Source organism: Papaver somniferum, chromosome 6, assembly GCF_003573695.1.
Source record: "Papaver somniferum cultivar HN1 chromosome 6, ASM357369v1, whole genome shotgun sequence".
NCBI classification, from domain to species: domain Eukaryota; kingdom Viridiplantae; phylum Streptophyta; class Magnoliopsida; order Ranunculales; family Papaveraceae; genus Papaver; species Papaver somniferum.
In genome coordinates this window covers 59,441,870-59,462,444 of record NC_039363.1, presented here as the reverse complement: position 1 = coordinate 59,462,444, position 20,575 = coordinate 59,441,870, and the positions used below count along the sequence as shown (strand labels likewise).

At 40.1% G+C, this 20,575-nt stretch overlaps 2 protein-coding genes across 5 annotated transcripts; both read left to right on the top strand.

Annotated features, from left to right (window-relative positions):
* The first annotated feature begins 222 nt into the window (after nt 1-222).
* On the top strand, nt 223-3,799 carry LOC113287693. 2 transcript variants are annotated; one of them, XM_026536513.1, is made up of 6 exons: nt 223-435; nt 1,142-1,195; nt 1,335-1,457; nt 2,062-2,165; nt 2,666-2,704; nt 3,322-3,799. In XM_026536513.1, exons 1-6 carry the CDS (start codon nt 360-362, stop codon nt 3,460-3,462), a joined length of 537 nt encoding a protein of 178 aa, XP_026392298.1. In that variant the 5' UTR covers nt 223-359; the 3' UTR covers nt 3,463-3,799. The 2 variants fall into 2 exon arrangements, with proteins under 2 accessions (XP_026392298.1, XP_026392299.1); XM_026536514.1 differs by lacking the exon at nt 1,335-1,457 and having other exon boundaries at nt 229-435.
* A 23-nt stretch (nt 3,800-3,822) lies between these two features.
* On the top strand, nt 3,823-9,389 carry LOC113287692 (copper-transporting ATPase HMA4-like). 3 transcript variants are annotated; one of them, XR_003330240.1, is made up of 10 exons: nt 3,823-4,456; nt 4,647-4,909; nt 5,189-5,934; nt 6,057-6,528; nt 6,617-6,784; nt 7,060-7,314; nt 7,451-7,573; nt 7,703-8,188; nt 8,346-8,858; nt 9,064-9,389. XR_003330240.1 is itself a non-coding variant. In XM_026536512.1 (10 exons), the coding sequence occupies exons 3-10, from the start codon at nt 4,658-4,660 to the stop codon at nt 8,766-8,768; spliced, it is 2,925 nt and encodes a 974-aa protein (XP_026392297.1). In that variant the 5' UTR covers nt 3,823-4,005; nt 4,371-4,456; nt 4,647-4,657; the 3' UTR covers nt 8,769-9,389. The 3 variants fall into 3 exon arrangements, 1 of the variants encoding a protein (XP_026392297.1); XR_003330239.1 differs by having other exon boundaries at nt 8,346-8,926; XM_026536512.1 differs by having other exon boundaries at nt 3,823-4,005; nt 4,371-4,456; nt 8,346-9,389.
* Nucleotides 9,390-20,575: the final 11,186 nt, after the last annotated feature.

Genomic DNA, 20,575 nt, shown 5'->3' with positions numbered 1-20,575 from the left:
TCCGACTGTGATTCGTTCGCGGACCAAAATTTTGGTAATGGTCGTCCATTGTGATGCTCAAAGACCACTATATTCCAAAAAAGAGAAAGTAAATAAAATAAAATACACAGCAGCGTGGTGACCCTATTTGTGGCACCGGATACGTGGAATGAAAATTCCAGGTTCCGGTTCTACCTAATTGAAGGACCCAAAACCAAGCTACTTAATGGATGCCTGTTCCATGAAAATCTTTTTCCGTCTTTCTTTTCTCTTTCAAAAATCTGCCTTGGCCCTCCCTTGTCTTTCCCTCCTGGTTCTCCTCGTTCTTGTAAAAAAAAAAACCAGAGAGAGGGAGCTTCCTTTCTCATCTTCTTAGAAAGATGTTTCCTCAACAATGGACTCCTCCTTGTGGAAGCCAATGCACGAAAAAGTACGCAGCTCTCACGCAGATTCCATGTAAACCAAATCTCTTCCTCATTCTTTATCTTCATTACTGGCACAATCTGTTAATCCTTTGTTCATCTGTTTTCCCTTATAAGGTGTTTTTATGTTTTTTTTAACCATTATTTGCTTATTTGGGTAACTGTTTTTCTTATCTCTAGGTTTTCTACTTTTGGAATAATCTTCAATTTCATTTGAATTTGCAGCAGAAATCGGAATTCTGATTTGTTCCTTTTCTTTTAGAGATTTTTCTTTTTACATTATTTGCATTTGTTGGACTATTTTCCATTTTTTCTTCTTGTTCTTGTAATTGGAGTTGGGTCCGTTGGATCAAGCCGAGGGAATTCTTTTAATCTTTTCATTGTACGAGTAGTTAATTTCCTAATTATGAAGTTATAGAATATGGGTTGCATGAATTACATACATGCAAATCTCCTAGAGTAGTCATTGTTTTGGTTGTTGAAAGAATGTAGAGGTATTAAGAATTTGCTTGGATTCTTAATGAATTAGATATATGATTTCAGTGTGAACACTAAGGTGGGGTTACAATCAGTGTCAGAATCCCTTAGAAGTCATACATGGGAACTGTTTCTTGGGTAACAGAATCATAAAAAATGCAAAATGAGAATATATCGTTGAGAACATTGTTAACGGTTTTATGAGAGGCGCATCATAGTTTTAATGTTTTCAATTGAATGTAACATCTGGTAACATTTTGTAGGGAGAGTTTTTTGCAAAAAAGGTTGTGATGCTGATGGTGATACATGGGAAGAATGTAAGTGTTAATCGTTTTCTTCTTTATTTTTATAAGGAGCCTAACTTCTTCATTTCGTATTAGCTTGTGATAAAAGTTGGGCAATATGTGAAGTGTTTTACGTGTTTGATGTAATCATTTATATGAATATTATCATTAGGGCATCAAGAAATGCAATGTGAACCACAAAAAGCCGGTTACCGTTGCATGCTGGATGCCTGGGCCCACACCCATGAAGGGGTGTTCAGGGTCTCAGATGACGTCCACGTAAGAGTGGTAGAGGGTAAGCAGCAGTTAAAGCAGTTACTCTAGCATTGCCTAATCGGTTACTATTTTTTACATGTTTGTCGTATTAGCATTATTTGGCAGCCATGGGGAAGATTTCCATTCTCTGTGAGATTTTGGAGTTAGCCGTTTTTTTTTGTTTGAATACGAAGTTGCCCGAGGAAATTGGATAATAAGTGATACATGTAGGAAACTTAATGTATGTTATTCGCCTTAGGAAGTTACCAGCTGTTCAGTATCTCTCATTAAGGAATGCAAATAAATAAGACATTTGGGTTTGGAACAACCGAGGCTATAGCTCATTTCTGTCATATAACCTCTTTTGGTTTCTAATGTGTTTCTCATAATTGATACTATAGTTAGAAGTTTTACTAGCAAGAGAAAAACGCAAACTATTACATTATGATCTGGTTTTTGCAGCTGTATCTTTAAGTGGAACTCTATGTTTGCATGTCTTTCCTTTTGTGTCTCACTATCCCCATCGTGGTTACCCCGTCAATATAATCTTTAAACGGTAACAAGGACAATGTGCGATTATACGGATAACCAGAGGATAAGTTTTATCTGACGTTTTATCGGTGGTAACGTTCGTTTTGTTATAGGTGTGGAAGAGTGCAATGAGATATGCTATAAGGATCCAGTTTTCAAGGACCAGCAGTGGAGTGCTTTCATTGATCGTTCCCCAGGATCTGAAGATTACTCAAAGGTTTCTTTCCTAACCGTTTCTTTTTTATTGTAATACTATATGCACACCACTTGGCTGTCAAACGAGGATACGATTCTTGGTTGAACCCATGGTTATTGAGGTTTGAGGGAGTCGACCTTTTTGCCTGCCAGTGATCACCATGAGATTGTAACATATAGCTCATTTGTGATTACTGCATTGCGTTAATAATTTGAGGCAATATCAGAATATCTCTAACGATGTTTGTTTTTATCGAGGTTCTATACGAGAACAACTAATAGAACCCTTGGTGCCTGGTACAACTGCAAACGTAGAATTAAAAGATTATATGCCTAATATGTCAATTGTCAGCTGTGTGGTACATGGGTTGAAGGAAAGATGAGATTGTAGAGTGAGGGGACTTTCCTTTTTAGCCATACTTGGCCCATGTTTATAGATTAATATTCTGCCATTTATAACTGTAAATGAGTCCTTGTCTGCTTTACCAATTAACTTTTGCATGTGTGTTTTTTCCATCTCAGGTTTGTTTTCAGGCATGCGTATCTGGTTGTGGTTACAAGGTCAGTATCCCAACGTTGTGTGTAATCTAGGTTGCAGTTGGTCATTTTCATTGGGAGATTCCAGTATAAAGATATAAAAGCATTATAGACTTGGTTTACATGAGTGGTCTTGATTTCTTTATCCACGAACCTCACGGTTGCTACTAAAATCAAATTTCACCATCAGTGTGTGAAGATAATTTATAGTGAGTTGGTAGTTATATGGCTTGAGGCTAGTTCCACAAACAGAGCCCACACTCAGTCATGAGCCAAGATTTGATTTTGACAAAGAGCATTCATACCAAAACTGAGCTCGACCTGCATCTCCTAAAACAGTCAGAGACTCAGAGGTGGTTTTAAAGCTACTGGGCTGCCTGTCTAGCCATACAAAACCAGAGATCACTCTGATATTTGGGCTGACAATTTTGCCTCCTAATTTCGGGGGCCATGATGTTGGGAGCTTAGTTTGAGGACTACGTCCTTACAAAGTGGATTTATTTAAATGTTTCAAAATTGCATGGTTCTACTTGTTCCCCGGTGTCCAAGAAGTTGTTATTTATGTTTTCAGTGATCTTTGCTTCTCTTTTTTCCTTATTTCCTTGTCATATTTATCTATTTATACCTTTTTGTATTTTCAGCTTGGTATCCCATCGGAGACAGTTGACGTGATTCAGCCAAAGAGACCACCTAAGCCTTGCGTAGAGAAAAAACCTCCCCCCCCATCTATTCCAGCCGAAAGCATCCCAACTGCTGAAGAGATGGCTTGTAATTCTGCGTAAAAGGAGATACTACTGTCCGTTTGTTATTACTGAAACTTGTCTTATAAAAGAATCCCCGCTTATTGGGGTATACAAAATTTTGAAATTACCCTCACCATCACCCTTTTCTCAACTCAACTTTAAAACCTTTTTTTTCAGGCCTCTTGTTCTCCTCTTCCAATCTAACTTTTTCTAGTGTTCTTCAGCTGCACATGCACAGTCCATGGCAGCGGCATATGTGATATTGTAACTTGGAGAAAACCAAAGCTTGGTCTTTCTCTATTTTAGAGATCCTTAATTCTAAATAGTATATTGGAGTTCAGTTTTCTGAGTAAGGAAGAAACAAATCTTATTTGAATTTCATATATAAACTTTTGGGGTTAAAACAATTAGCTAGTTTTAACATAATGTGTTTTGTTTTAACTAAAGATCAGATAAGCTTTGTCAGACATGAGTCTAGCTACGGAACCATTTGGGTGATCAGTAATTTTAGTGTTAGTTTTTCTTGCAGGACCAACAACAGCCCAGGAATGCAGACAGTTTTGTGCTATTATGACGTGGCAGGTGACTTAAAAGTGTTTGCCACGTTTTCTGACACGATTTAACCTTTGATGAAACTTTTTCGTCCACTTACAGATCCAACGGCCGAGATGCAAATATTACATCTCTTAGTATTGTCTTTTTGTGTCTAGACGTGGCAACCGCGTAAAAGCTGTAGGCGGACGTTGGTTATTCGAAATTTCGAAAACAAACAACAAAGAGACCTAGCCAAAAGCCTCTTCTTCTTTATGAGTAGTGCCGAACTGACGTTCCCCCAACTTGCACAAACCCTAATCTAGCATCCATCATCACTCCTTTCTCGATTGATTGTTATCACTTTGTTCCTTTTTATCTCTATTTTACGAGTTACTTTTTTGCTTTTGGTTCAGTGGAATTTTAGTTTTTCGAGAAACCCTAGAATTCCTTCACGTGGTGCGGCCAAACTTTGTAACGAGACGACAAAATATCTGCAAAGGTACTATGACATAGCTATCTACGGTCGATAATTTCATAAATAATCATTATCAACTTTTTTGAATCATTTTTTCCGTTCTTATCTAATACTACAATCTTGTCTTTCTTCTTCGTAATGCTCAATTCCATTATTAGGTTTCTCTTATTGGTTTGTTTTTGAGAGAAAAAAATCCGTTTTTTCTTTTAATCAGAGGCGTGCAAAATGGACAAGAATGAAGGAGATGATTTTCTCAAGGAGCCTCTATTACAACATTCTGATAGTGTTACGGTTACTGTGTATCAAGATGAAGTAAAGAAAACAAGGACTATTATGTTTAAAATTGGGAATGTCAAGTGTGCGTCCTGTGTTACATCAATTGAATCCGCGTTGGGAATGGTTAATGGTATCAGGAGCATAATGGTATCGGTTCTGCAAGGCCAAGCTGTTATTAAATATGCACCAGACCTCATCAATGTAAGTTACATGGTTAAACTGCTTCGCCCGGCTTGTCATTCACAAAATCAGCACCATTTTGCCACTTATATGTAGGCATTTGGCAAGTACTTATTAGTTGCACGCAAAAACAGAATTAGTATTAGTTACTTATGTTGCTATTGTAAACCTTTTGTGTGGACAATTTGCCACTTTGGACAGTTTCATGTGGAGTCAATGTGCAATTTTCCGGAATCATCTCTTATGTTGTTATTATATATGATGACTTTTCTGAACTCTCAACTTGGCCTTTTGTTTTAGGTTAAATTAATAAAAGAAGCCATTGAAAACTTAGGCTTCCAAGTTTTTGAGTTCCCGGAACGGGATGTAGCCGTATGCCGGCTCAGAGTTAAAGGTATGACATGTACTAGCTGCTCTGAATCCATTGAAAATGCACTGCTAATGGTTGATGGAGTGAAGACAGCCGTCGTGGGCTTATCCCTTGAAGAAGCAAAGATTCACTTTGATACCACCCTCACTGATTCGGACGAACTCATCCAAGCAATTGGAGATGCTGGCTTTGAAGCAGATCTCATTACGACTGGGAATGATGGTAACAAAGTGCATTTATGTCTTGAAGGGATCACTTCTAATGAAGATTTGACTATTATTCGGTCCTCTCTTGAATCAGTACAAGGGGTGAACCATGTTGACATGGATACAGAGGCCAATAAGGTAACTATATTATATGACTCGGAGTTCACTGGTCCGAGATCTCTCATTCAATGTATCCAAGAAGCTGGACAACAGCCTAACTTCTACCATGTCAGCTTGTATGTTTCCCCGAGCCGAAGAGAAGCTGAGAGTCAGCATGAGATTTTGGGCTATAGAAACGTATTTCTTTGGAGCTGCCTATTTTCAGTTCCCGTGTTTATCTTCTCCATGGTACTTCCCATGGTTCCTCCTTACGGGAACTGGTTATCTCATAAGCTTTACAACATGCTCACAGTTGGGATGATTCTAAGATGGATTCTCTGCACGCCAGTGCAATTCATCGTTGGACGGAGGTTGTAATTGATTACTAGCTCTAGCTTTTACATTTTCTTATGCTTACATAGCTTTAGATTCTTTCTCTATTATTGTTAATGGTGATTAACTTTGCTGCATTCGCTGTGGCTACTGATTCCAGGTTTTACGTTGGGTCCTTTTATGCACTGAAACGGCGGTCCGCTAATATGGATGTTCTCGTCGCCTTGGGCACAAATGCTGCTTATTTTTATTCGCTGTATATTTTAATAAAAGCATTATGTTCTAATTCATTTGAAGGTCAAGATTTCTTTGAGACCAGTGCAATGTTAATTACTTTTATTCTCCTGGGAAAGTATTTGGAGGTGGTAGCGAAGGGGAAGACATCTGATGCATTAGCTAAGCTTACCGATCTTGCCCCAGATACAGCTTTTCTGCTCTCTTTCGACGGAGATGGCAATATTATCTCAGAGAATGAGATTAGCACATCACTGATACAGAAGAATGATGTGATCAAGATAGTTCCTGGAGCAAAAGTTCCTGTTGATGGGATTGTTATAAAGGGTCAGAGTCATGTGAATGAGAGCATGATTACTGGCGAAGCAAGGCCAATGGCTAAAAGGCCAGGAGATAAGGTTCTCATTCCTCTTCTTTTAGTTTCCTGAATCAATCTGCATCCTGAATCTCAAAATATAATCAGCATCTAAAATTCATGGTTAACAGGTTACTGGTGGAGCTGTGAACGAAAATGGATGCTTGCTAGTTAAGGTCACTCACGTTGGATCAGAGACTGCATTGTCCCAAATAGTTCAGCTGGTGGAAGCTGCTCAGCTTAATAGAGCGCCTGTTCAGAAACTGGCTGATCGAGTTTCCAGGGTCTTTGTTCCTGTGGTAAGTTTGTCCATCCGTGTGTTATGGGCATGGTATCCGATTCAAATTAGTTACTTTCTTACAAATACTAGCCTTCTATCAACAATAGCCTTCTATTAACAAATTAACAGAAGCAAATTATCTATTTAGCATGCGGACTCTTTGATAAAATCTGTCCATCGTATGCACCTTATCTATTTAGAATGCGGACTCTTTGATAGAATCTGTCCATCGTATGCACCTTTTTTTATAATGCCAGTTTGAGCATCAGTTAATGATTTCCACGTTGTTTTCAGGTTGTTGTGGCAGCCGTCCTCACATGGTTGTGCTGGTTCATACCCGGAGAAGCTGCTGTTTACCCTAAAGACTGGATTCCAAATGCCATGGACAGCTTTGAGCTGGCGCTGCAATTTGGTATTTCAGTATTGGTAGTTGCCTGTCCATGTGCTTTGGGACTAGCAACCCCAACAGCTGTCATGGTTGCCACCGGAAAAGGGGCTTCTCAAGGTGTTCTTATCAAGGGTGGAAGTGCACTTGAAAAGGCACACAAAGTGAGAATTTTCTTATGCTTTTCTTCTTTTACCACCTTTAACACTCAACTACTCATTAGAACTGTGTCTTCAGTACCTAACAGGTTTAGTCCCCATTTTAAATGCTTAACACTTATTTTATCCCTTAATCCACCAGGTAAAAATTGTTGTCTTCGATAAAACAGGTACTCTGACTGTGGGAAAACCTGTAGTGGTTAACACGATGGTTTTTTCTGACATGCCCATTCAAGAGTTCTGTGAAATCGCTGCAGCTGCGGAGGTAAATTTATATTAGCATGTATACACAAACATATATGGTAATCTGGAAAGTTGCAACCACTTTGTTTTGGGGTGTTCTTTGTTTTTGACACTGTACAGAGTTTCAGATAGCAACTTTCCTACCTGGCAGGTAAACAGCGAGCACCCGATAGCTAAGGCTGTTGTGCTACATGCTAAGAAACTCCATCAGCAGTACGGTTTGAACTCAGAACACATTACAGAAGCGGAGGACTTTGAGGTGCACCCGGGATCTGGGGTCAGCGGGAAAGTTGGTGACAAAATGGTTTTTGTTGGGAATAAGAGGCTAATGGCGGCTCGGAATATATTGCTCGGTACTGAAGTTGAGGACTACATGTTAGAGAGCGAACAGCTTGCTCGCACTTGTGTCTTGGTTGCTGTCGATGGGAGGGTTGCTGGAGCTTTGGCCGTGACTGATCCTGTAAAACCGGAAGCCGAGCAAGTAATATCATTCCTTAAATCAATGAACATTACGAGCATAATGGTGACTGGTGACAACTGGGCTACAGCAACTGCCATAGCCAAGGAAGTTGGAATTGTTAAGGTGTTTGCAGAGACAGATCCACTTGGAAAAGCTGATAAGATTAAGGAGTTACAGGTAAACATGCATGCTTGCAAACTTCTTTAACTGCAGTAACACATAGAATCTTTAAAATCTGGTGGTTTGAATTCTGGATTTGCTTACATGTTTCTTTCTTGTCTTCCTTCCTAAAAAGTTAAGTACCTGTATATGAACTCAAAACTTACTGGTGCAGTTGAAAGGATTAGCTGTAGCAATGGTGGGTGATGGAATCAATGATTCTCCAGCCTTAGTCGCAGCTGATGTTGGCATGGCAATCGGAGCCGGTACTGATGTTGCTATTGAAGCTGCTGACATAGTTCTTATCAAGAGCAACTTGGAAGATGTAATAACAGCCATTGATCTCTCTAGAAAGACACTTGCCAGGATTAGACTCAACTATGTGTGGGCCCTTGGCTATAATGTACTTGGAATGCCAATAGCTGCTGGCATATTGTTCCCGTTCACTGGAATTAGGTTACCACCTTGGCTTGCTGGTGCTTGCATGGCTGCATCATCAATTAGTGTAGTCTGTTCTTCTCTTCTGTTGCAGTCGTACAAAAAACCATTGCACATTGAAGATACCCGAGGACCTGTTGGATATTCTAACTCAGTCTGAGAGAACTTAGCTTACATCTCTTCCTTCTCAGGCAGTCAAAGAAGCCACTGCTACAAATTAACACACTAATTGGGCCACCGTTTTGAAAAGGTAGTTAAAACAAGAAGAGTGGGTAACTATAAGTATCCAAGTTACTTGCTATGTTTCTTCTTTTACAGGTAATTTTTGAGAACAGAACTCTTAGTGGCTGGTGTAACTGCATATCCAATGTTGAATATTAGCAGCATTGTGAATAAGACTGCTAATTCTCTCTTCCAGTCATGCGGCAAATTCTTAAAGTACATTGTTCTGTCAGGACTCAGGATTGCTCCGGATTCCATGCGTATGTATCTGGCTGTGGATACGACTTAACTTACGAGGTCAATATTGTGTCAGACCTTTCATCGGGTATTTTTCATGGGGACAAGTAAGGTTCATTTTTCACTGATCTGACTGGTTCTGCTTTTGTTACGCTGATGATTTGCAAGGAAATAAATCATCAGAATCAAGTTTTGGAACCATTGACACCTAATAAAATCAATTTACACCTCACTAGAAAGATATACTGCCGAGATCATTTTGTATACTGTTTTACTTTTACATCACTAATTTCAATAATCATTCTTAAACAGCTTTCTAATATTCTCTAACTCATACGGAAAAAGCAGAATTAACCTAGCTGTCTTGGCTAGAAATACTCCCTCCATCCGAGAGAAAAAGTGATACTTTCATTTATTTATTTTTAATTTGGCATATTTAGGCGGTTTTAATGGATGAGTTGTTTCGTGAGGGTGTACAATAAGGTGCACCCACAAAACCTATGATTATCTGGTTTCTTTAGTCTTCATCAGAATAATCCGAATATCCAGAATATTCGTCCGCATTTATATGTCCATGTTCGCCATAATTTTGGGTGTTTGTGGAGTTCTGGGTTCATCAAAGTTATTTTTGAAAATTAAGGGGCAGTTAATTTTTATATTTATAACATCATTTCGCCTTCTCCTCGTACGGCAAAGAATCCAAAACAAATGAATTGTTCATTTGAAACATCAGTACAAACCATATATAGTTAACTAATAATTACTTACGATGGTTTGCATTGGCATGTGAAGAGGCCTGTTTCGATAAGCAACTTGTTGTACTAAATCTTCATCTGAACCATAACTAGCCATGTTACTATCTGTAGAGTGGATTGAGTGAAGAAGATACTTTTTCTTTTGCACCATATGGAGAATTGAATAAAAAGATTTTGTGTTTCTTGTATGGTGCAGATTTAGTGAATTTATAGGGAAATTTTGAAAGAGCCGTTGATAAAGTAAAATGTTCGAATTTAAAGAGTCGTTGATATCCAATGACTAAGCAGGTAGAGCGACCAATAGTCATTAAAGAACAATCACATACAATGCCAAAGAAATTGAATAGGAAGTAACAAAATCTATGCTAAACTCATTCAAACTTAAAGCTGAAGCATTAAAGGGGTTTAAAAATGCAACCACCTTAATGAAAACCGCTTATTTATTTTCATCTCCATCGATATATTCTACCTTTATGTATCCATCTTTATAAACACGTTCAACATACTCATAATCATCCGGAACATTTTCATAATATTGTGATCCGCCATCTTCAACATCACTAGAAACTTGTTCATAATAATAAAAAATACACCATCTTCATTTTGACCAGGAAAAACTTCTTCATCTAAGTGTATCATCATATTCTACATTTGATGATTCTTGTTCCACGTATTCCATAAGTAAACCTTCAAAACTTGACGAGTCTGACAGTTGTGCTTGGACTCCTGGTCGTGCCTCGCCTCCTCTGTGAGGATGCACTTTAATATGCGCAACAATATCAGTTCTTAGTTGGAGGTACAATTCAAGGTTTTTTAAACTTGAAATAAAAACAAGACGACCTTCACTAGGCTCTGGAATCGGAACAGGAACAATACACCCCAATCCCTATCCCTACGTTTATGTTAAATAATCATGTTGTGCAAAATAAGACAACATTATATTATTCGGTTCAAGTCAGATTGTTTCCAATACTTACATTGTGATCCTACAATTCAAAATTTCCTTTCAAGCACTCCAAAAGCATGCTCGACATCCTTCCTTTTATCCATTTGATACTTGTAAAATCTTACAAAGTCTAGAATATCCAATGTCTAAGTGAAACTTTGTACAATTATAGTTAACTTTGCATACATACCATCAACTAAGAAATAACCCTTGTTGTATTGGTGACCGTTGATGACATAATTGCATGGAGGTGTTATATCCTTGAGCATGTTATCAAAAAGGGGTGAGTGTGCCAACACATTCAAGTCATAATTTGACCCATGCATTCGAAAAAGAAATGTCAAAATCATAAATCATATAATGCCACCGCCTATAAATCATAGAAATATACTTCTCTTTACCTCGATATGTTCCTTTCCAAGCTATCAGACAATTCTTCCTTGGCTACTGCATAAAATCAATACTACCTAGCAATCCAGGAAATCCTAGTTCGGCGTTCTCAGCTAGAAACTTCGGAATATCTCCAGGACTGAGTTGCCACAAGTTTCTTTCTCCAAAAGTCATGCAAACTGTGTTGCAAAATATTTTTAGCTAATAGTATGTTTTTGTGGCCCCCATACGACTGTAGTCGTCGATACTATCAGCAGATGTACTTTCGCACAAATATTTCATCACGACAACAAATTTCATATGTAAAGAATGTCCCCTAATACCAATTTCACCCGACGTTGATGCCATTCTCCATCCATTTGAAAGTAATTTTCCTAACAATTCATGAAATAAATTAATCTTTATTCATACCTAGACGTTGTTTGAATTTTCTTGAAGTATAACCAGTTTCAGGTGTAAAATAATCATTCATCATTTTCCCATCATGCTACACTCGATCTCGTCTAAGTACACTCTGTGTCTACACCTCATTAGGCACCGGTTGACGAATAATACTCCTACGTTCATCCAATGTCAAATGTGTAAATGATAGCACATTTTTTTCTTCTTCATCAAGTGAGGTATCCAATTAGATTCCATATGTAAGCCTCACGTAGGCACACATGAGACACATATTGTACCTTTGCAACAACAATTTTAGTTTCAGTTTCTCTATACCATACATGAAATTTGGTTCAATCAACATTCAAAACCAATAGAATAGTATTTCATAACCATTTCATTCAACATCGATCACCAATTAATATTTTTATTGAGTTATATACACTGTAACTAATCATCCTATCAAGAAAAACATGATTATCGAAATAAATTTTCACTACAAACCCTATCAGTAAAATGACTTACTGATGAAGTAGAAGAACATGCCTTGGCCTATTTTGTTGCCCGAGATCCAACCTGGATTAAATTAAGAAGGGAAAGAGTTTTACGCCAGAGAATATTGGTGTTTCACGTTTTTTAAGGATTATGTTTCCTTAAGGATTTAGATACGTATTATCGTTTTATATTTCGGTTCGCAAGTTATAACCCCAAAGGTGTCACTATCCATATACAAAAACTCCAACAAAACAAATTGTTCACAAAAACCCCATTTAATATAAACTGTCTATATTACCCTTCTAGTTTAAATCACCCCAACAAAAACAAAAATCAACCACACTTTAATTCTTATTATATTGTCACCCCCAACAAGAAATAAACAACCACCAATAAGCACCGCCGCCACCGATAACCACCTCCACCACTTCCGACCACCGCCAACGCCACCTTCCGCCACCGACCACCGCCGCCACCTCCGACCACAACCTTCGCCGCCGCCACTGACCACTACCGCCGCCACCGACCACCACCGCTCCGCCGCCGCCACCACCGACCACCACCGCCGCCACCACCGACCACCACCGCTCCCGCTCACCGCCACCATTGACCACCGCCGCTACCACCGACCACCATCGCCGTCATCGACCACCATCGCCGCCACCGACCACCACCGCTCCGCCACCGACCACCACCACTCCGCCGCTCCGCCGCCGCCGCTACTGCGCAATTGCACCACCACTGCCAGCCACCCTACCATCCAGCACCACCATTGTCGACCACCACCGCCACCACCACCACCACCACCACCGATACTACGTAATTGCACACCACTAATACCAGCCACCCTACCATCCAGCACCACCACTGTCGACCACCGCCGACCAAAACCAGCACCACGACCGCCCACCACCACCAACTCCCAAAAATACGATGAAACCAATTATGATGAAACCGATTTTGGTTTCATCATAAATACGATGAAACCGATTTTGGTTTCATCTTGGTTTCGTGAGAAATCACCTGCAAGAAATTTTTTAAGAGGTATTATACATCTTCATGGATAGAAATACATTGTTGTAATACGATGAAACCGATTTTGGTTTCATCATAAATAAGATGAAACCATAATTGGTTTCTGCGCTTCAACAGCAATACCACCAGTTATGTCTCAAGACCCATTACTCAGCTTCACCTGGTATATCTTTCCATCTAGGTTTACAGGCAATTTCTCATTGTATTGCAGCACTTCATTGCACCTGCAACTACAAATTCGCTTCAAATCCCATACCCACTGCATTACTGCCTTCCATTTCAGTTCAAGCTCATACCTGAACACCACAAATGCTCCATCTCAGGATCAGTTTGATCTTCAACTGGACCTGCAATATCCATATTAATTCAACCAGAGCAACACCAGTTCCTCCATGGATTTTGATTATCACCAGCTGCAGTTCATAATCACCACCAACATAGGCATCTCAGTTCTTCTCTACACTCTCAACCTGCAACTGTACTTAAAAACCATTCTCAAGCATCAGCTCAAACCATTCTTCATAGAGAACCAACTCAAAGCCAACACCAGTACCACCTTCTCTATAATATTAACTTCAGCTGCAACCGGAGCTTACTAGCAGCATCAAATGAAACTCGTCACAAGACCCTGTCACTGCAATAACCATATCAAACCCATCACTGCAATAACCATATCAACAATACCAGCAGCTACACTTGCACACTGCCAATCTGAAAGCAGCGGCAACAACATCTCCTAGCTGACTCTACTCAGCTCCACAATCCAATTCACCACCTGCAATTTCTTTCCATTTCAATTCTAGCCATCATTTTTCTCTATTAAACCTTCTTTTGGACCCTCTCCTTCACCTAATTTTAGAATCAGATTCCACTGTTTCCAGAACAGTTTCCTGTTTCCCTTCTTCCTGTAGTAAAGAAGTTTCATCAACTTTATTCATCCCAAGAGAAGTCCTTAATGGCTCCATCTTTCTCTCATTTCTAGCATCAATTTGATGGGTCTGACTGAGTACCTGACACCCTGAATCAAACACAAGCAGTTCCAACATATCAGTAATAAGATATAAGAATATTGGCCAACAAGAATAGAATAGTTACTTTTCTCTTTCCATATGCTCAAATCATCTCAAGTAGGTACTCAGAAATTAAAAAGAGCATGTTTTAGGGAGATGCCTCCTTCACTTACGCTGCACACAAGTGTCGGTGCAGGAGTCAAAAGAGGGTCACACTGTGGTACTTATACAAGTTTTCAAGTTTAACAGGGGCACCTAGTCTAACTACTCTAACCATAGATGATAACTATCAGATTGAACTGCAAAATATGACTTTGAAATGCATGCATGGCAGCTCAACATTAACAAACCACATAATGTCAACTGCTAAGTTAACTTTGGAAACGCAACTTAAGTTTTCAATAATTGCACAACCAAACAACTTGTACACTTTCCTTAACCAGTTCTTTAACTGGCATGGACTTCAATTAAAAAGTTAGCCCATAAAATGGACCTCACTAAGAGACAGTAATGCACACTTCATTGATCTCAACATTTTAGACTAAAGTACTTAGACAAACTTCAGTTCAAAATTCATCTACTATTAGAAAAATAAATCCACCAACAAGCAACATAAGACTAACTGTGATATTCATATCTCATTTCCACCAACATTGAGCAAACAAGGGACGAAATCTTGCACCCGGCAAGTTAATCTCACTACTATTTGGTATAACATTTTCAAGAATAAATCAAATTCATCATCAAACATGTAAATGGAATTAAATTTACCAAGTCAATAAATCCTTACAGTAACAATCAAAAGTAGAAGGAAATAAGATTTTTACCAAGTCAATAAATCCTTACAGTAACAATCAAAATCGAATTCCCAAGAATAAAAACCAACGAAATGTCAAACAAAACGAAATCTGGTATCCAATTCAATTGAAAAATTAATGAAATGATAAGATTTTTTAATACTTCAAAACTTCAAATTATCATTCTAAATCCACCGTTTCTCCCAACACGAGCATATCGTCATCGGTAGTTTATTTCCACCATGGATTCAATTCCTAGATCTAATTCCTAGACCTTGTTAGAAACGTCACCACTCCATCATCCCTTCCTTGAAAAATCGATATCAATCATCAATTCGTCACCAACCCATCTCTGTTCTTCAACTGAAGTTAAAATCGCAACCCTAATTTCAACAATTAAGGGTTAAGGGAACGAAGGTGGTGATGGAATTGAAGGAGGCGGACGAAGGTGGTGGTGGTGGTGAGATACGAAGGTGCTAGTGTGGTCGGGGAAGCATAAAGTTTATGCTGGTGAGATCTGGTATCGATGCTGGTGGTGATGGTGGTGGGGAGAAGGAGAGAAAGAAAGAAGAAAAAAAAAAGGAGAGAAGACGAAGATGAAGAAGGGTACGTTTGGGTTTTTTCAAAGTAAAAATAAATAAATTTGCTAATTATTATTTGAGCTGAGATTTTTGTGTCACTATTTAATGAAACTGATTTAATTTGTTAACATTAATATGGGTGGTTTTTTTGTTCCTTTAAGTTGGTCACCTAGGGGTTTTGTCACTAGTTTTGTTTATATTTAGGTTTATCTTTTCTTTCCTTAGGCTACAAGTTTAGGGTTCTATTTAAGGTCTTGTCTTGGATTTGGGAATAGTTTTCTTGGAGAGTTATGTTCTCCAGGATTCAACTTTATATCAAAACTCATAATATCTTTTGGGAATTACAATAATTAAGTCGGAGATCATTCTCCTTATTCTAAATACGGTAACAAGATAATATTTATTCTATTACACCCCCTTAGTCTGAGCGGGAGAGGAGCAAACGCTAAGACTAGACCGAAAACGAACAAATAGCTGACGAGGAAGTCCCTTGGTGAAGATGTCAGCATACTGGTTTTCAGAAGGGACTGAAGAACATGAATGTCACCAATACGAACGCGTTCACGTACAAAGTGTATATCAATTTCCACATGCTTGGTGCGCTGATGTTGAACAGGGTCTCCAGACATATAAATCGCACTCACATTATCACAATATACGATAGTAGCACGTCGTAGAGGAATATGAAGCTCTAGAAGCAGGTTGCGAAGCCATGTAGTTTCAGCGACAGCATTGGATACCCCCCGGTATTCAGCATCAGCACTGGATCGAGAAACTGTTGCCTGACGTTTAGATGACCAAGAGACGAGGTTGTCACCAAGAAAGACACAGTAACCCGAAGTCGATCGGCGGGAATCAGGACATCCCGCCCAATCAGCATCAGAGTATGCCGTTAATACAGAAGTAGTTGAGACCGAGATAAATAAACCATGATGAATTGTGCCCTGAAGATAGCGAATGATCCTCTTAAGGGCTTGCATGTGAGGCTCTATGGGGTCGTGCATGAATAAGCATACCTGTTGAACCGCATATGAGATGTCTGGCCTGGTGAATGTGAGGTACTGTAAAGCTCCAGCTAGGCTTCTGTATAGAGTAGGAGCGCAAGACCTGAAGTAGCACTGAGTTTGGAGTTGGTGTCGGCCGGAGTAGCAACTGGGTTACATTGTGTCATGGAGGCACGAGCAATGATGTCTTTAGCATATAAGGACTGAGACAAATATAACCCTGAAGATGATCGAGTGACAGTGATACCCAGAAAATGATGTAGCGGTCCAAGGTCAGACATGGAAAATTCCCGTTTCATCAAATCAATGAAGCGGTGTAGAAGGCTATTGTTCGAGGCAGTCAAAACAATATCATCTACATACAACAGTAAGTATGCTGTATTCGAGCCGGATTTATAAACAAAGAGAGATGGATCACACACACTACCACGAAAACCACAATTAGTAATAAACTTGGCAAACCTCTGAAACCACGCCCGAGGGGCCTGTTTGAGACCATATAGCGATCTGCGTAGTCGACATACGTAATCAGGATGATCAGGATCCACAAATCCCGGAGGATGATGCATATAAACTGTCTCGGTCAGATCACCATGAAGAAAAGCATTCTTAACATCTAGTTGATGAATTGGCCAAGACCTCGAAGTAGCAATGGTAAGAACAGTACGAATAGTAGCAGGTTTAACAACCGGACTAAACGTTTCAAAACAATCAACCCCAACCTGCTGAGATTTACCATTAGCAACAAGACGAGCCTTGTGTCGCTGCAAAGAACCATCGGCATTATATTTGTGACGAAATAGCCACATGGAACGAATAACATGAGCATCACGTGGTCGTGGTACAATTTCCCACGTATTAGTTTTCAACATAGCATTGTACTCATCTTTCATGGCGGCGTTCCAATTTATATCCCTAAGAGCAACCAAGTGAGAGCGAGGAATTGGAGAGATACGTCGTAAAGTTTGGACATGGAGATTGAGACGGTGGAGTGGTTTGTGAATGCCACGTGAAGCTCGAGTCACATGGCGTGAAGGAGCATGAGGGGAACGGAGAGAGTCAGTGGTGAGCGGAGGGGTAGTTGTGGGCATATGTTCATTTGCAGTGGAGGGAGCAGTTGTATGGGAAGTAGTAGCAGGTGGAGGGGCAGTAGTGGTTGTACAAGAGGTAGGAGTAGCTTTCGGATCAGATGTGGGGAAAGTAGGAGTGGGTGGCTGAGAAGACGTTGGTTCTGTAGGGAGTGGAGGAAGGACTGAATGACGTATGGAAGGGAAGTTGAACAGACGCAATGGAGTGGATTGGAAAGAAGTGGATGGGAGGTGAGCAGTCGAGGAGCTGGTTGGCTGACAAGGAGATTGCTGTATAGGGGCGGGGAAGTTGAAGGGACGTTGAGGAGGAGTTTTCTGAGTGTTCTGCGAAGCAGATGCAGAGGATGTGGACCGTCGGTGGGGAGGAGTGTACGGTCCAGGGATTGTATAAGTGGGGGCGACAGTAGGTGATGGGTATGAGAGACTATGCGAAAGATAAGTGAGATAAGGGGAAGACTCATCGTTATGAGAAGTATTTGGATGGAGATGTGTGAAGGGAAAGACATTTTCGTCAAAAGTGACGTGACGGGAGATAATAATTTTGTTTGTGGAAAGGTCAAGGAAACGATACCCACGGTGGTTGGGAGGAAAACCAAGAAAGACACACCTAGTGGAACGAGGGGAAAGTTTGTGAGGAGTTGTGGATGAGAGATTTGGATAGAAAAGACAACCAAAAGTACGGAGATGGTCATACGTAGGTTGTCGTTGATAAAGAATAGACACCGGTGAGTGAAAATGGACGACTTTGGTGGGTAGAATATTATGTAGGTAAACTGCTATATGAAGAGAGTGTACCCAATATTTGGGGGGGACGGAAGCGTGAGACATAAGGGTACGGGTGATATCATTGACACGACGGATCATGCGTTCGGCCTTGCCATTTTGGGATGAAGTTTGGGGGCAAGAGAAACGAAAAACAAGACCATTGTCACGAGCAAAGGTATGAAAAGAAGAGTTGTCAAATTCACGGACCATGTCACATTGAAAACATTTTATTTTACGTTCAAATTGAGTTTGAACGAAAGAACGAAATTCCAAAAATTTGCTATAAACTTGGGACTTGAATTTTAAGGGGAAAACCCATAGATAGTTGGTAAAATCATCAAGCAATATAAGATAATAGCGATAATCGGTATCGATATGTATTGGAGAGGTCCATAAATCGCTATGTATGATATCAAAAGGTGCAAAAGTAATGGAATTAGATTCATAAAATGGCAATCTAACATGTTTACTAACTTGACATGAATGAAAAAGTGGAGAAGAATTTTTCTTATTACAATGAATAGATTTATTTGTGCGTAAGACATCTAAAATGGCCTTGCCAGGGTGGCCAAGGCGGCTATGCCAAATATCTGGCGAACAGACAGCGAGAGAAATGGGAGAAGACTGGGACGATTTTGTAGGTGGCACGGCAGAGTTGGTGATAGGGTAAAGCTCCCCGGAACTATTACATCGAAGGATAGTCTTCCTCGAACTCAGATCCTTCACAGAAAAACCATAAGGATCAAACTCAACAGATACATGATTATCAGTGGTGAACTTACGAACGGAAACTAAGTTTTTAATGATATCGGGAACAACAAGAGTATTTTTGAGCTGAAGAGTGCGAGAAGGAAGGGATATAAGCTTGGTACCACAAGCCGTAACCGGAATGCTATGGCCATTGCCAACTAAGATGGATCGTACATTACTAGAATTGAAAACGTTATGTAAAGTACTTGAATCCGCGGTAAGATGCGAGGTGGCCCCGGTGTCCATGTAGAAGGCATCATCAGGTTCGTGAAGATGCATGGAGCTATATGCTTCGGCAATGTCCGTGGGTTGAAATGTCTCAGTTGTAGGAGCAATGTATGCTTGTCCACGTCCACTGCTAGGGGAACGACCATGTGGATTGTTGCGGAAGCTGCTACTAGGTGGTCTGCGTTGATACGCGAATGGCTGCCAGGGAGACTGAGTCGCGTAGGGGAAAGGAGGTACGGACCAAAACGGAGGCCAGTACGACGGGTATGCTGGAGCTGGAGTCGGCAGCAAAGGTGGGCTTGGACGGGGCCCAGTTGGAGTCGGCAGCAAAGGTGGGCTCGCACTGGAAGTCGTTGATGGGCTTGGTCCTCGTCGATCACCATTCTGGGGTTTTTGTCGGCGTCTGTGAGAAGACTGATGGGATCGGGAGCTGGTTATGTCCATGGGAGAAGCAGCAACAGCGAGGGCAGTTGGAGCAGGTGCGATGGAATACTGCGCGCGTCTGATTTCTTCAGTACGGAGTTGGGATCGTGAAGCATCAAAAGTAGGCATGGATTGTTGTATAAAAGAGGCTACGGTATTGTATTCCTCCGGAAGACCATTCACCAATTGGATTACGAGGCGTTTATCATTCATAGGAAAATCAAGATCATGTAATCGATCGGACAGAGATTTGAGCTTGTCACAATAATCATCAACACTAGCACAATCAGAAAATTTAAGGTTTACAAACTTACTCTCAAGATTTGCAGCACGACTGCCTTTGTTGTCTTGAAAAAGCGTTTGAAGGTGATCCCAAATCGCCTTTGCAGTTTTTCCTTTCTTTAGAATAGTGAGCATTAAATCCTTGGTCATGGTAGCGAAAATCCATTGACGGCAGAGGGCATCCAACTGTTTTTCAGTACCAGCATCAACATCAGTAGGTCTTTGCGATCCATCAATTAGGAAGAGTAATCGATGCGCTTGAAGATGAAGTTCAAATAGAAAAACCCATGACGAATATTCATCCTGTTTGATATCAAGGATAACAGGGATAAGGGTTTTGATGTTTGTGACGGCAAAAGCCGGGTGAAGGAATTTCTTTTCTCCTGCCATTGGGTGAGGTTTTTAGAAGAGGAATCGATGGTTGGCTGATACCATCTTGGATTTGGGAATAGTTTCCTTGGAGAGTTATGTTCTCCAGGATTCAACTTTATATCAAAACTCATAATATCTTTTGGGAATTACAATAATTAAGTCGGAGATCATTCTCCTTATTCTAAATACGGTAACAAGATAATATT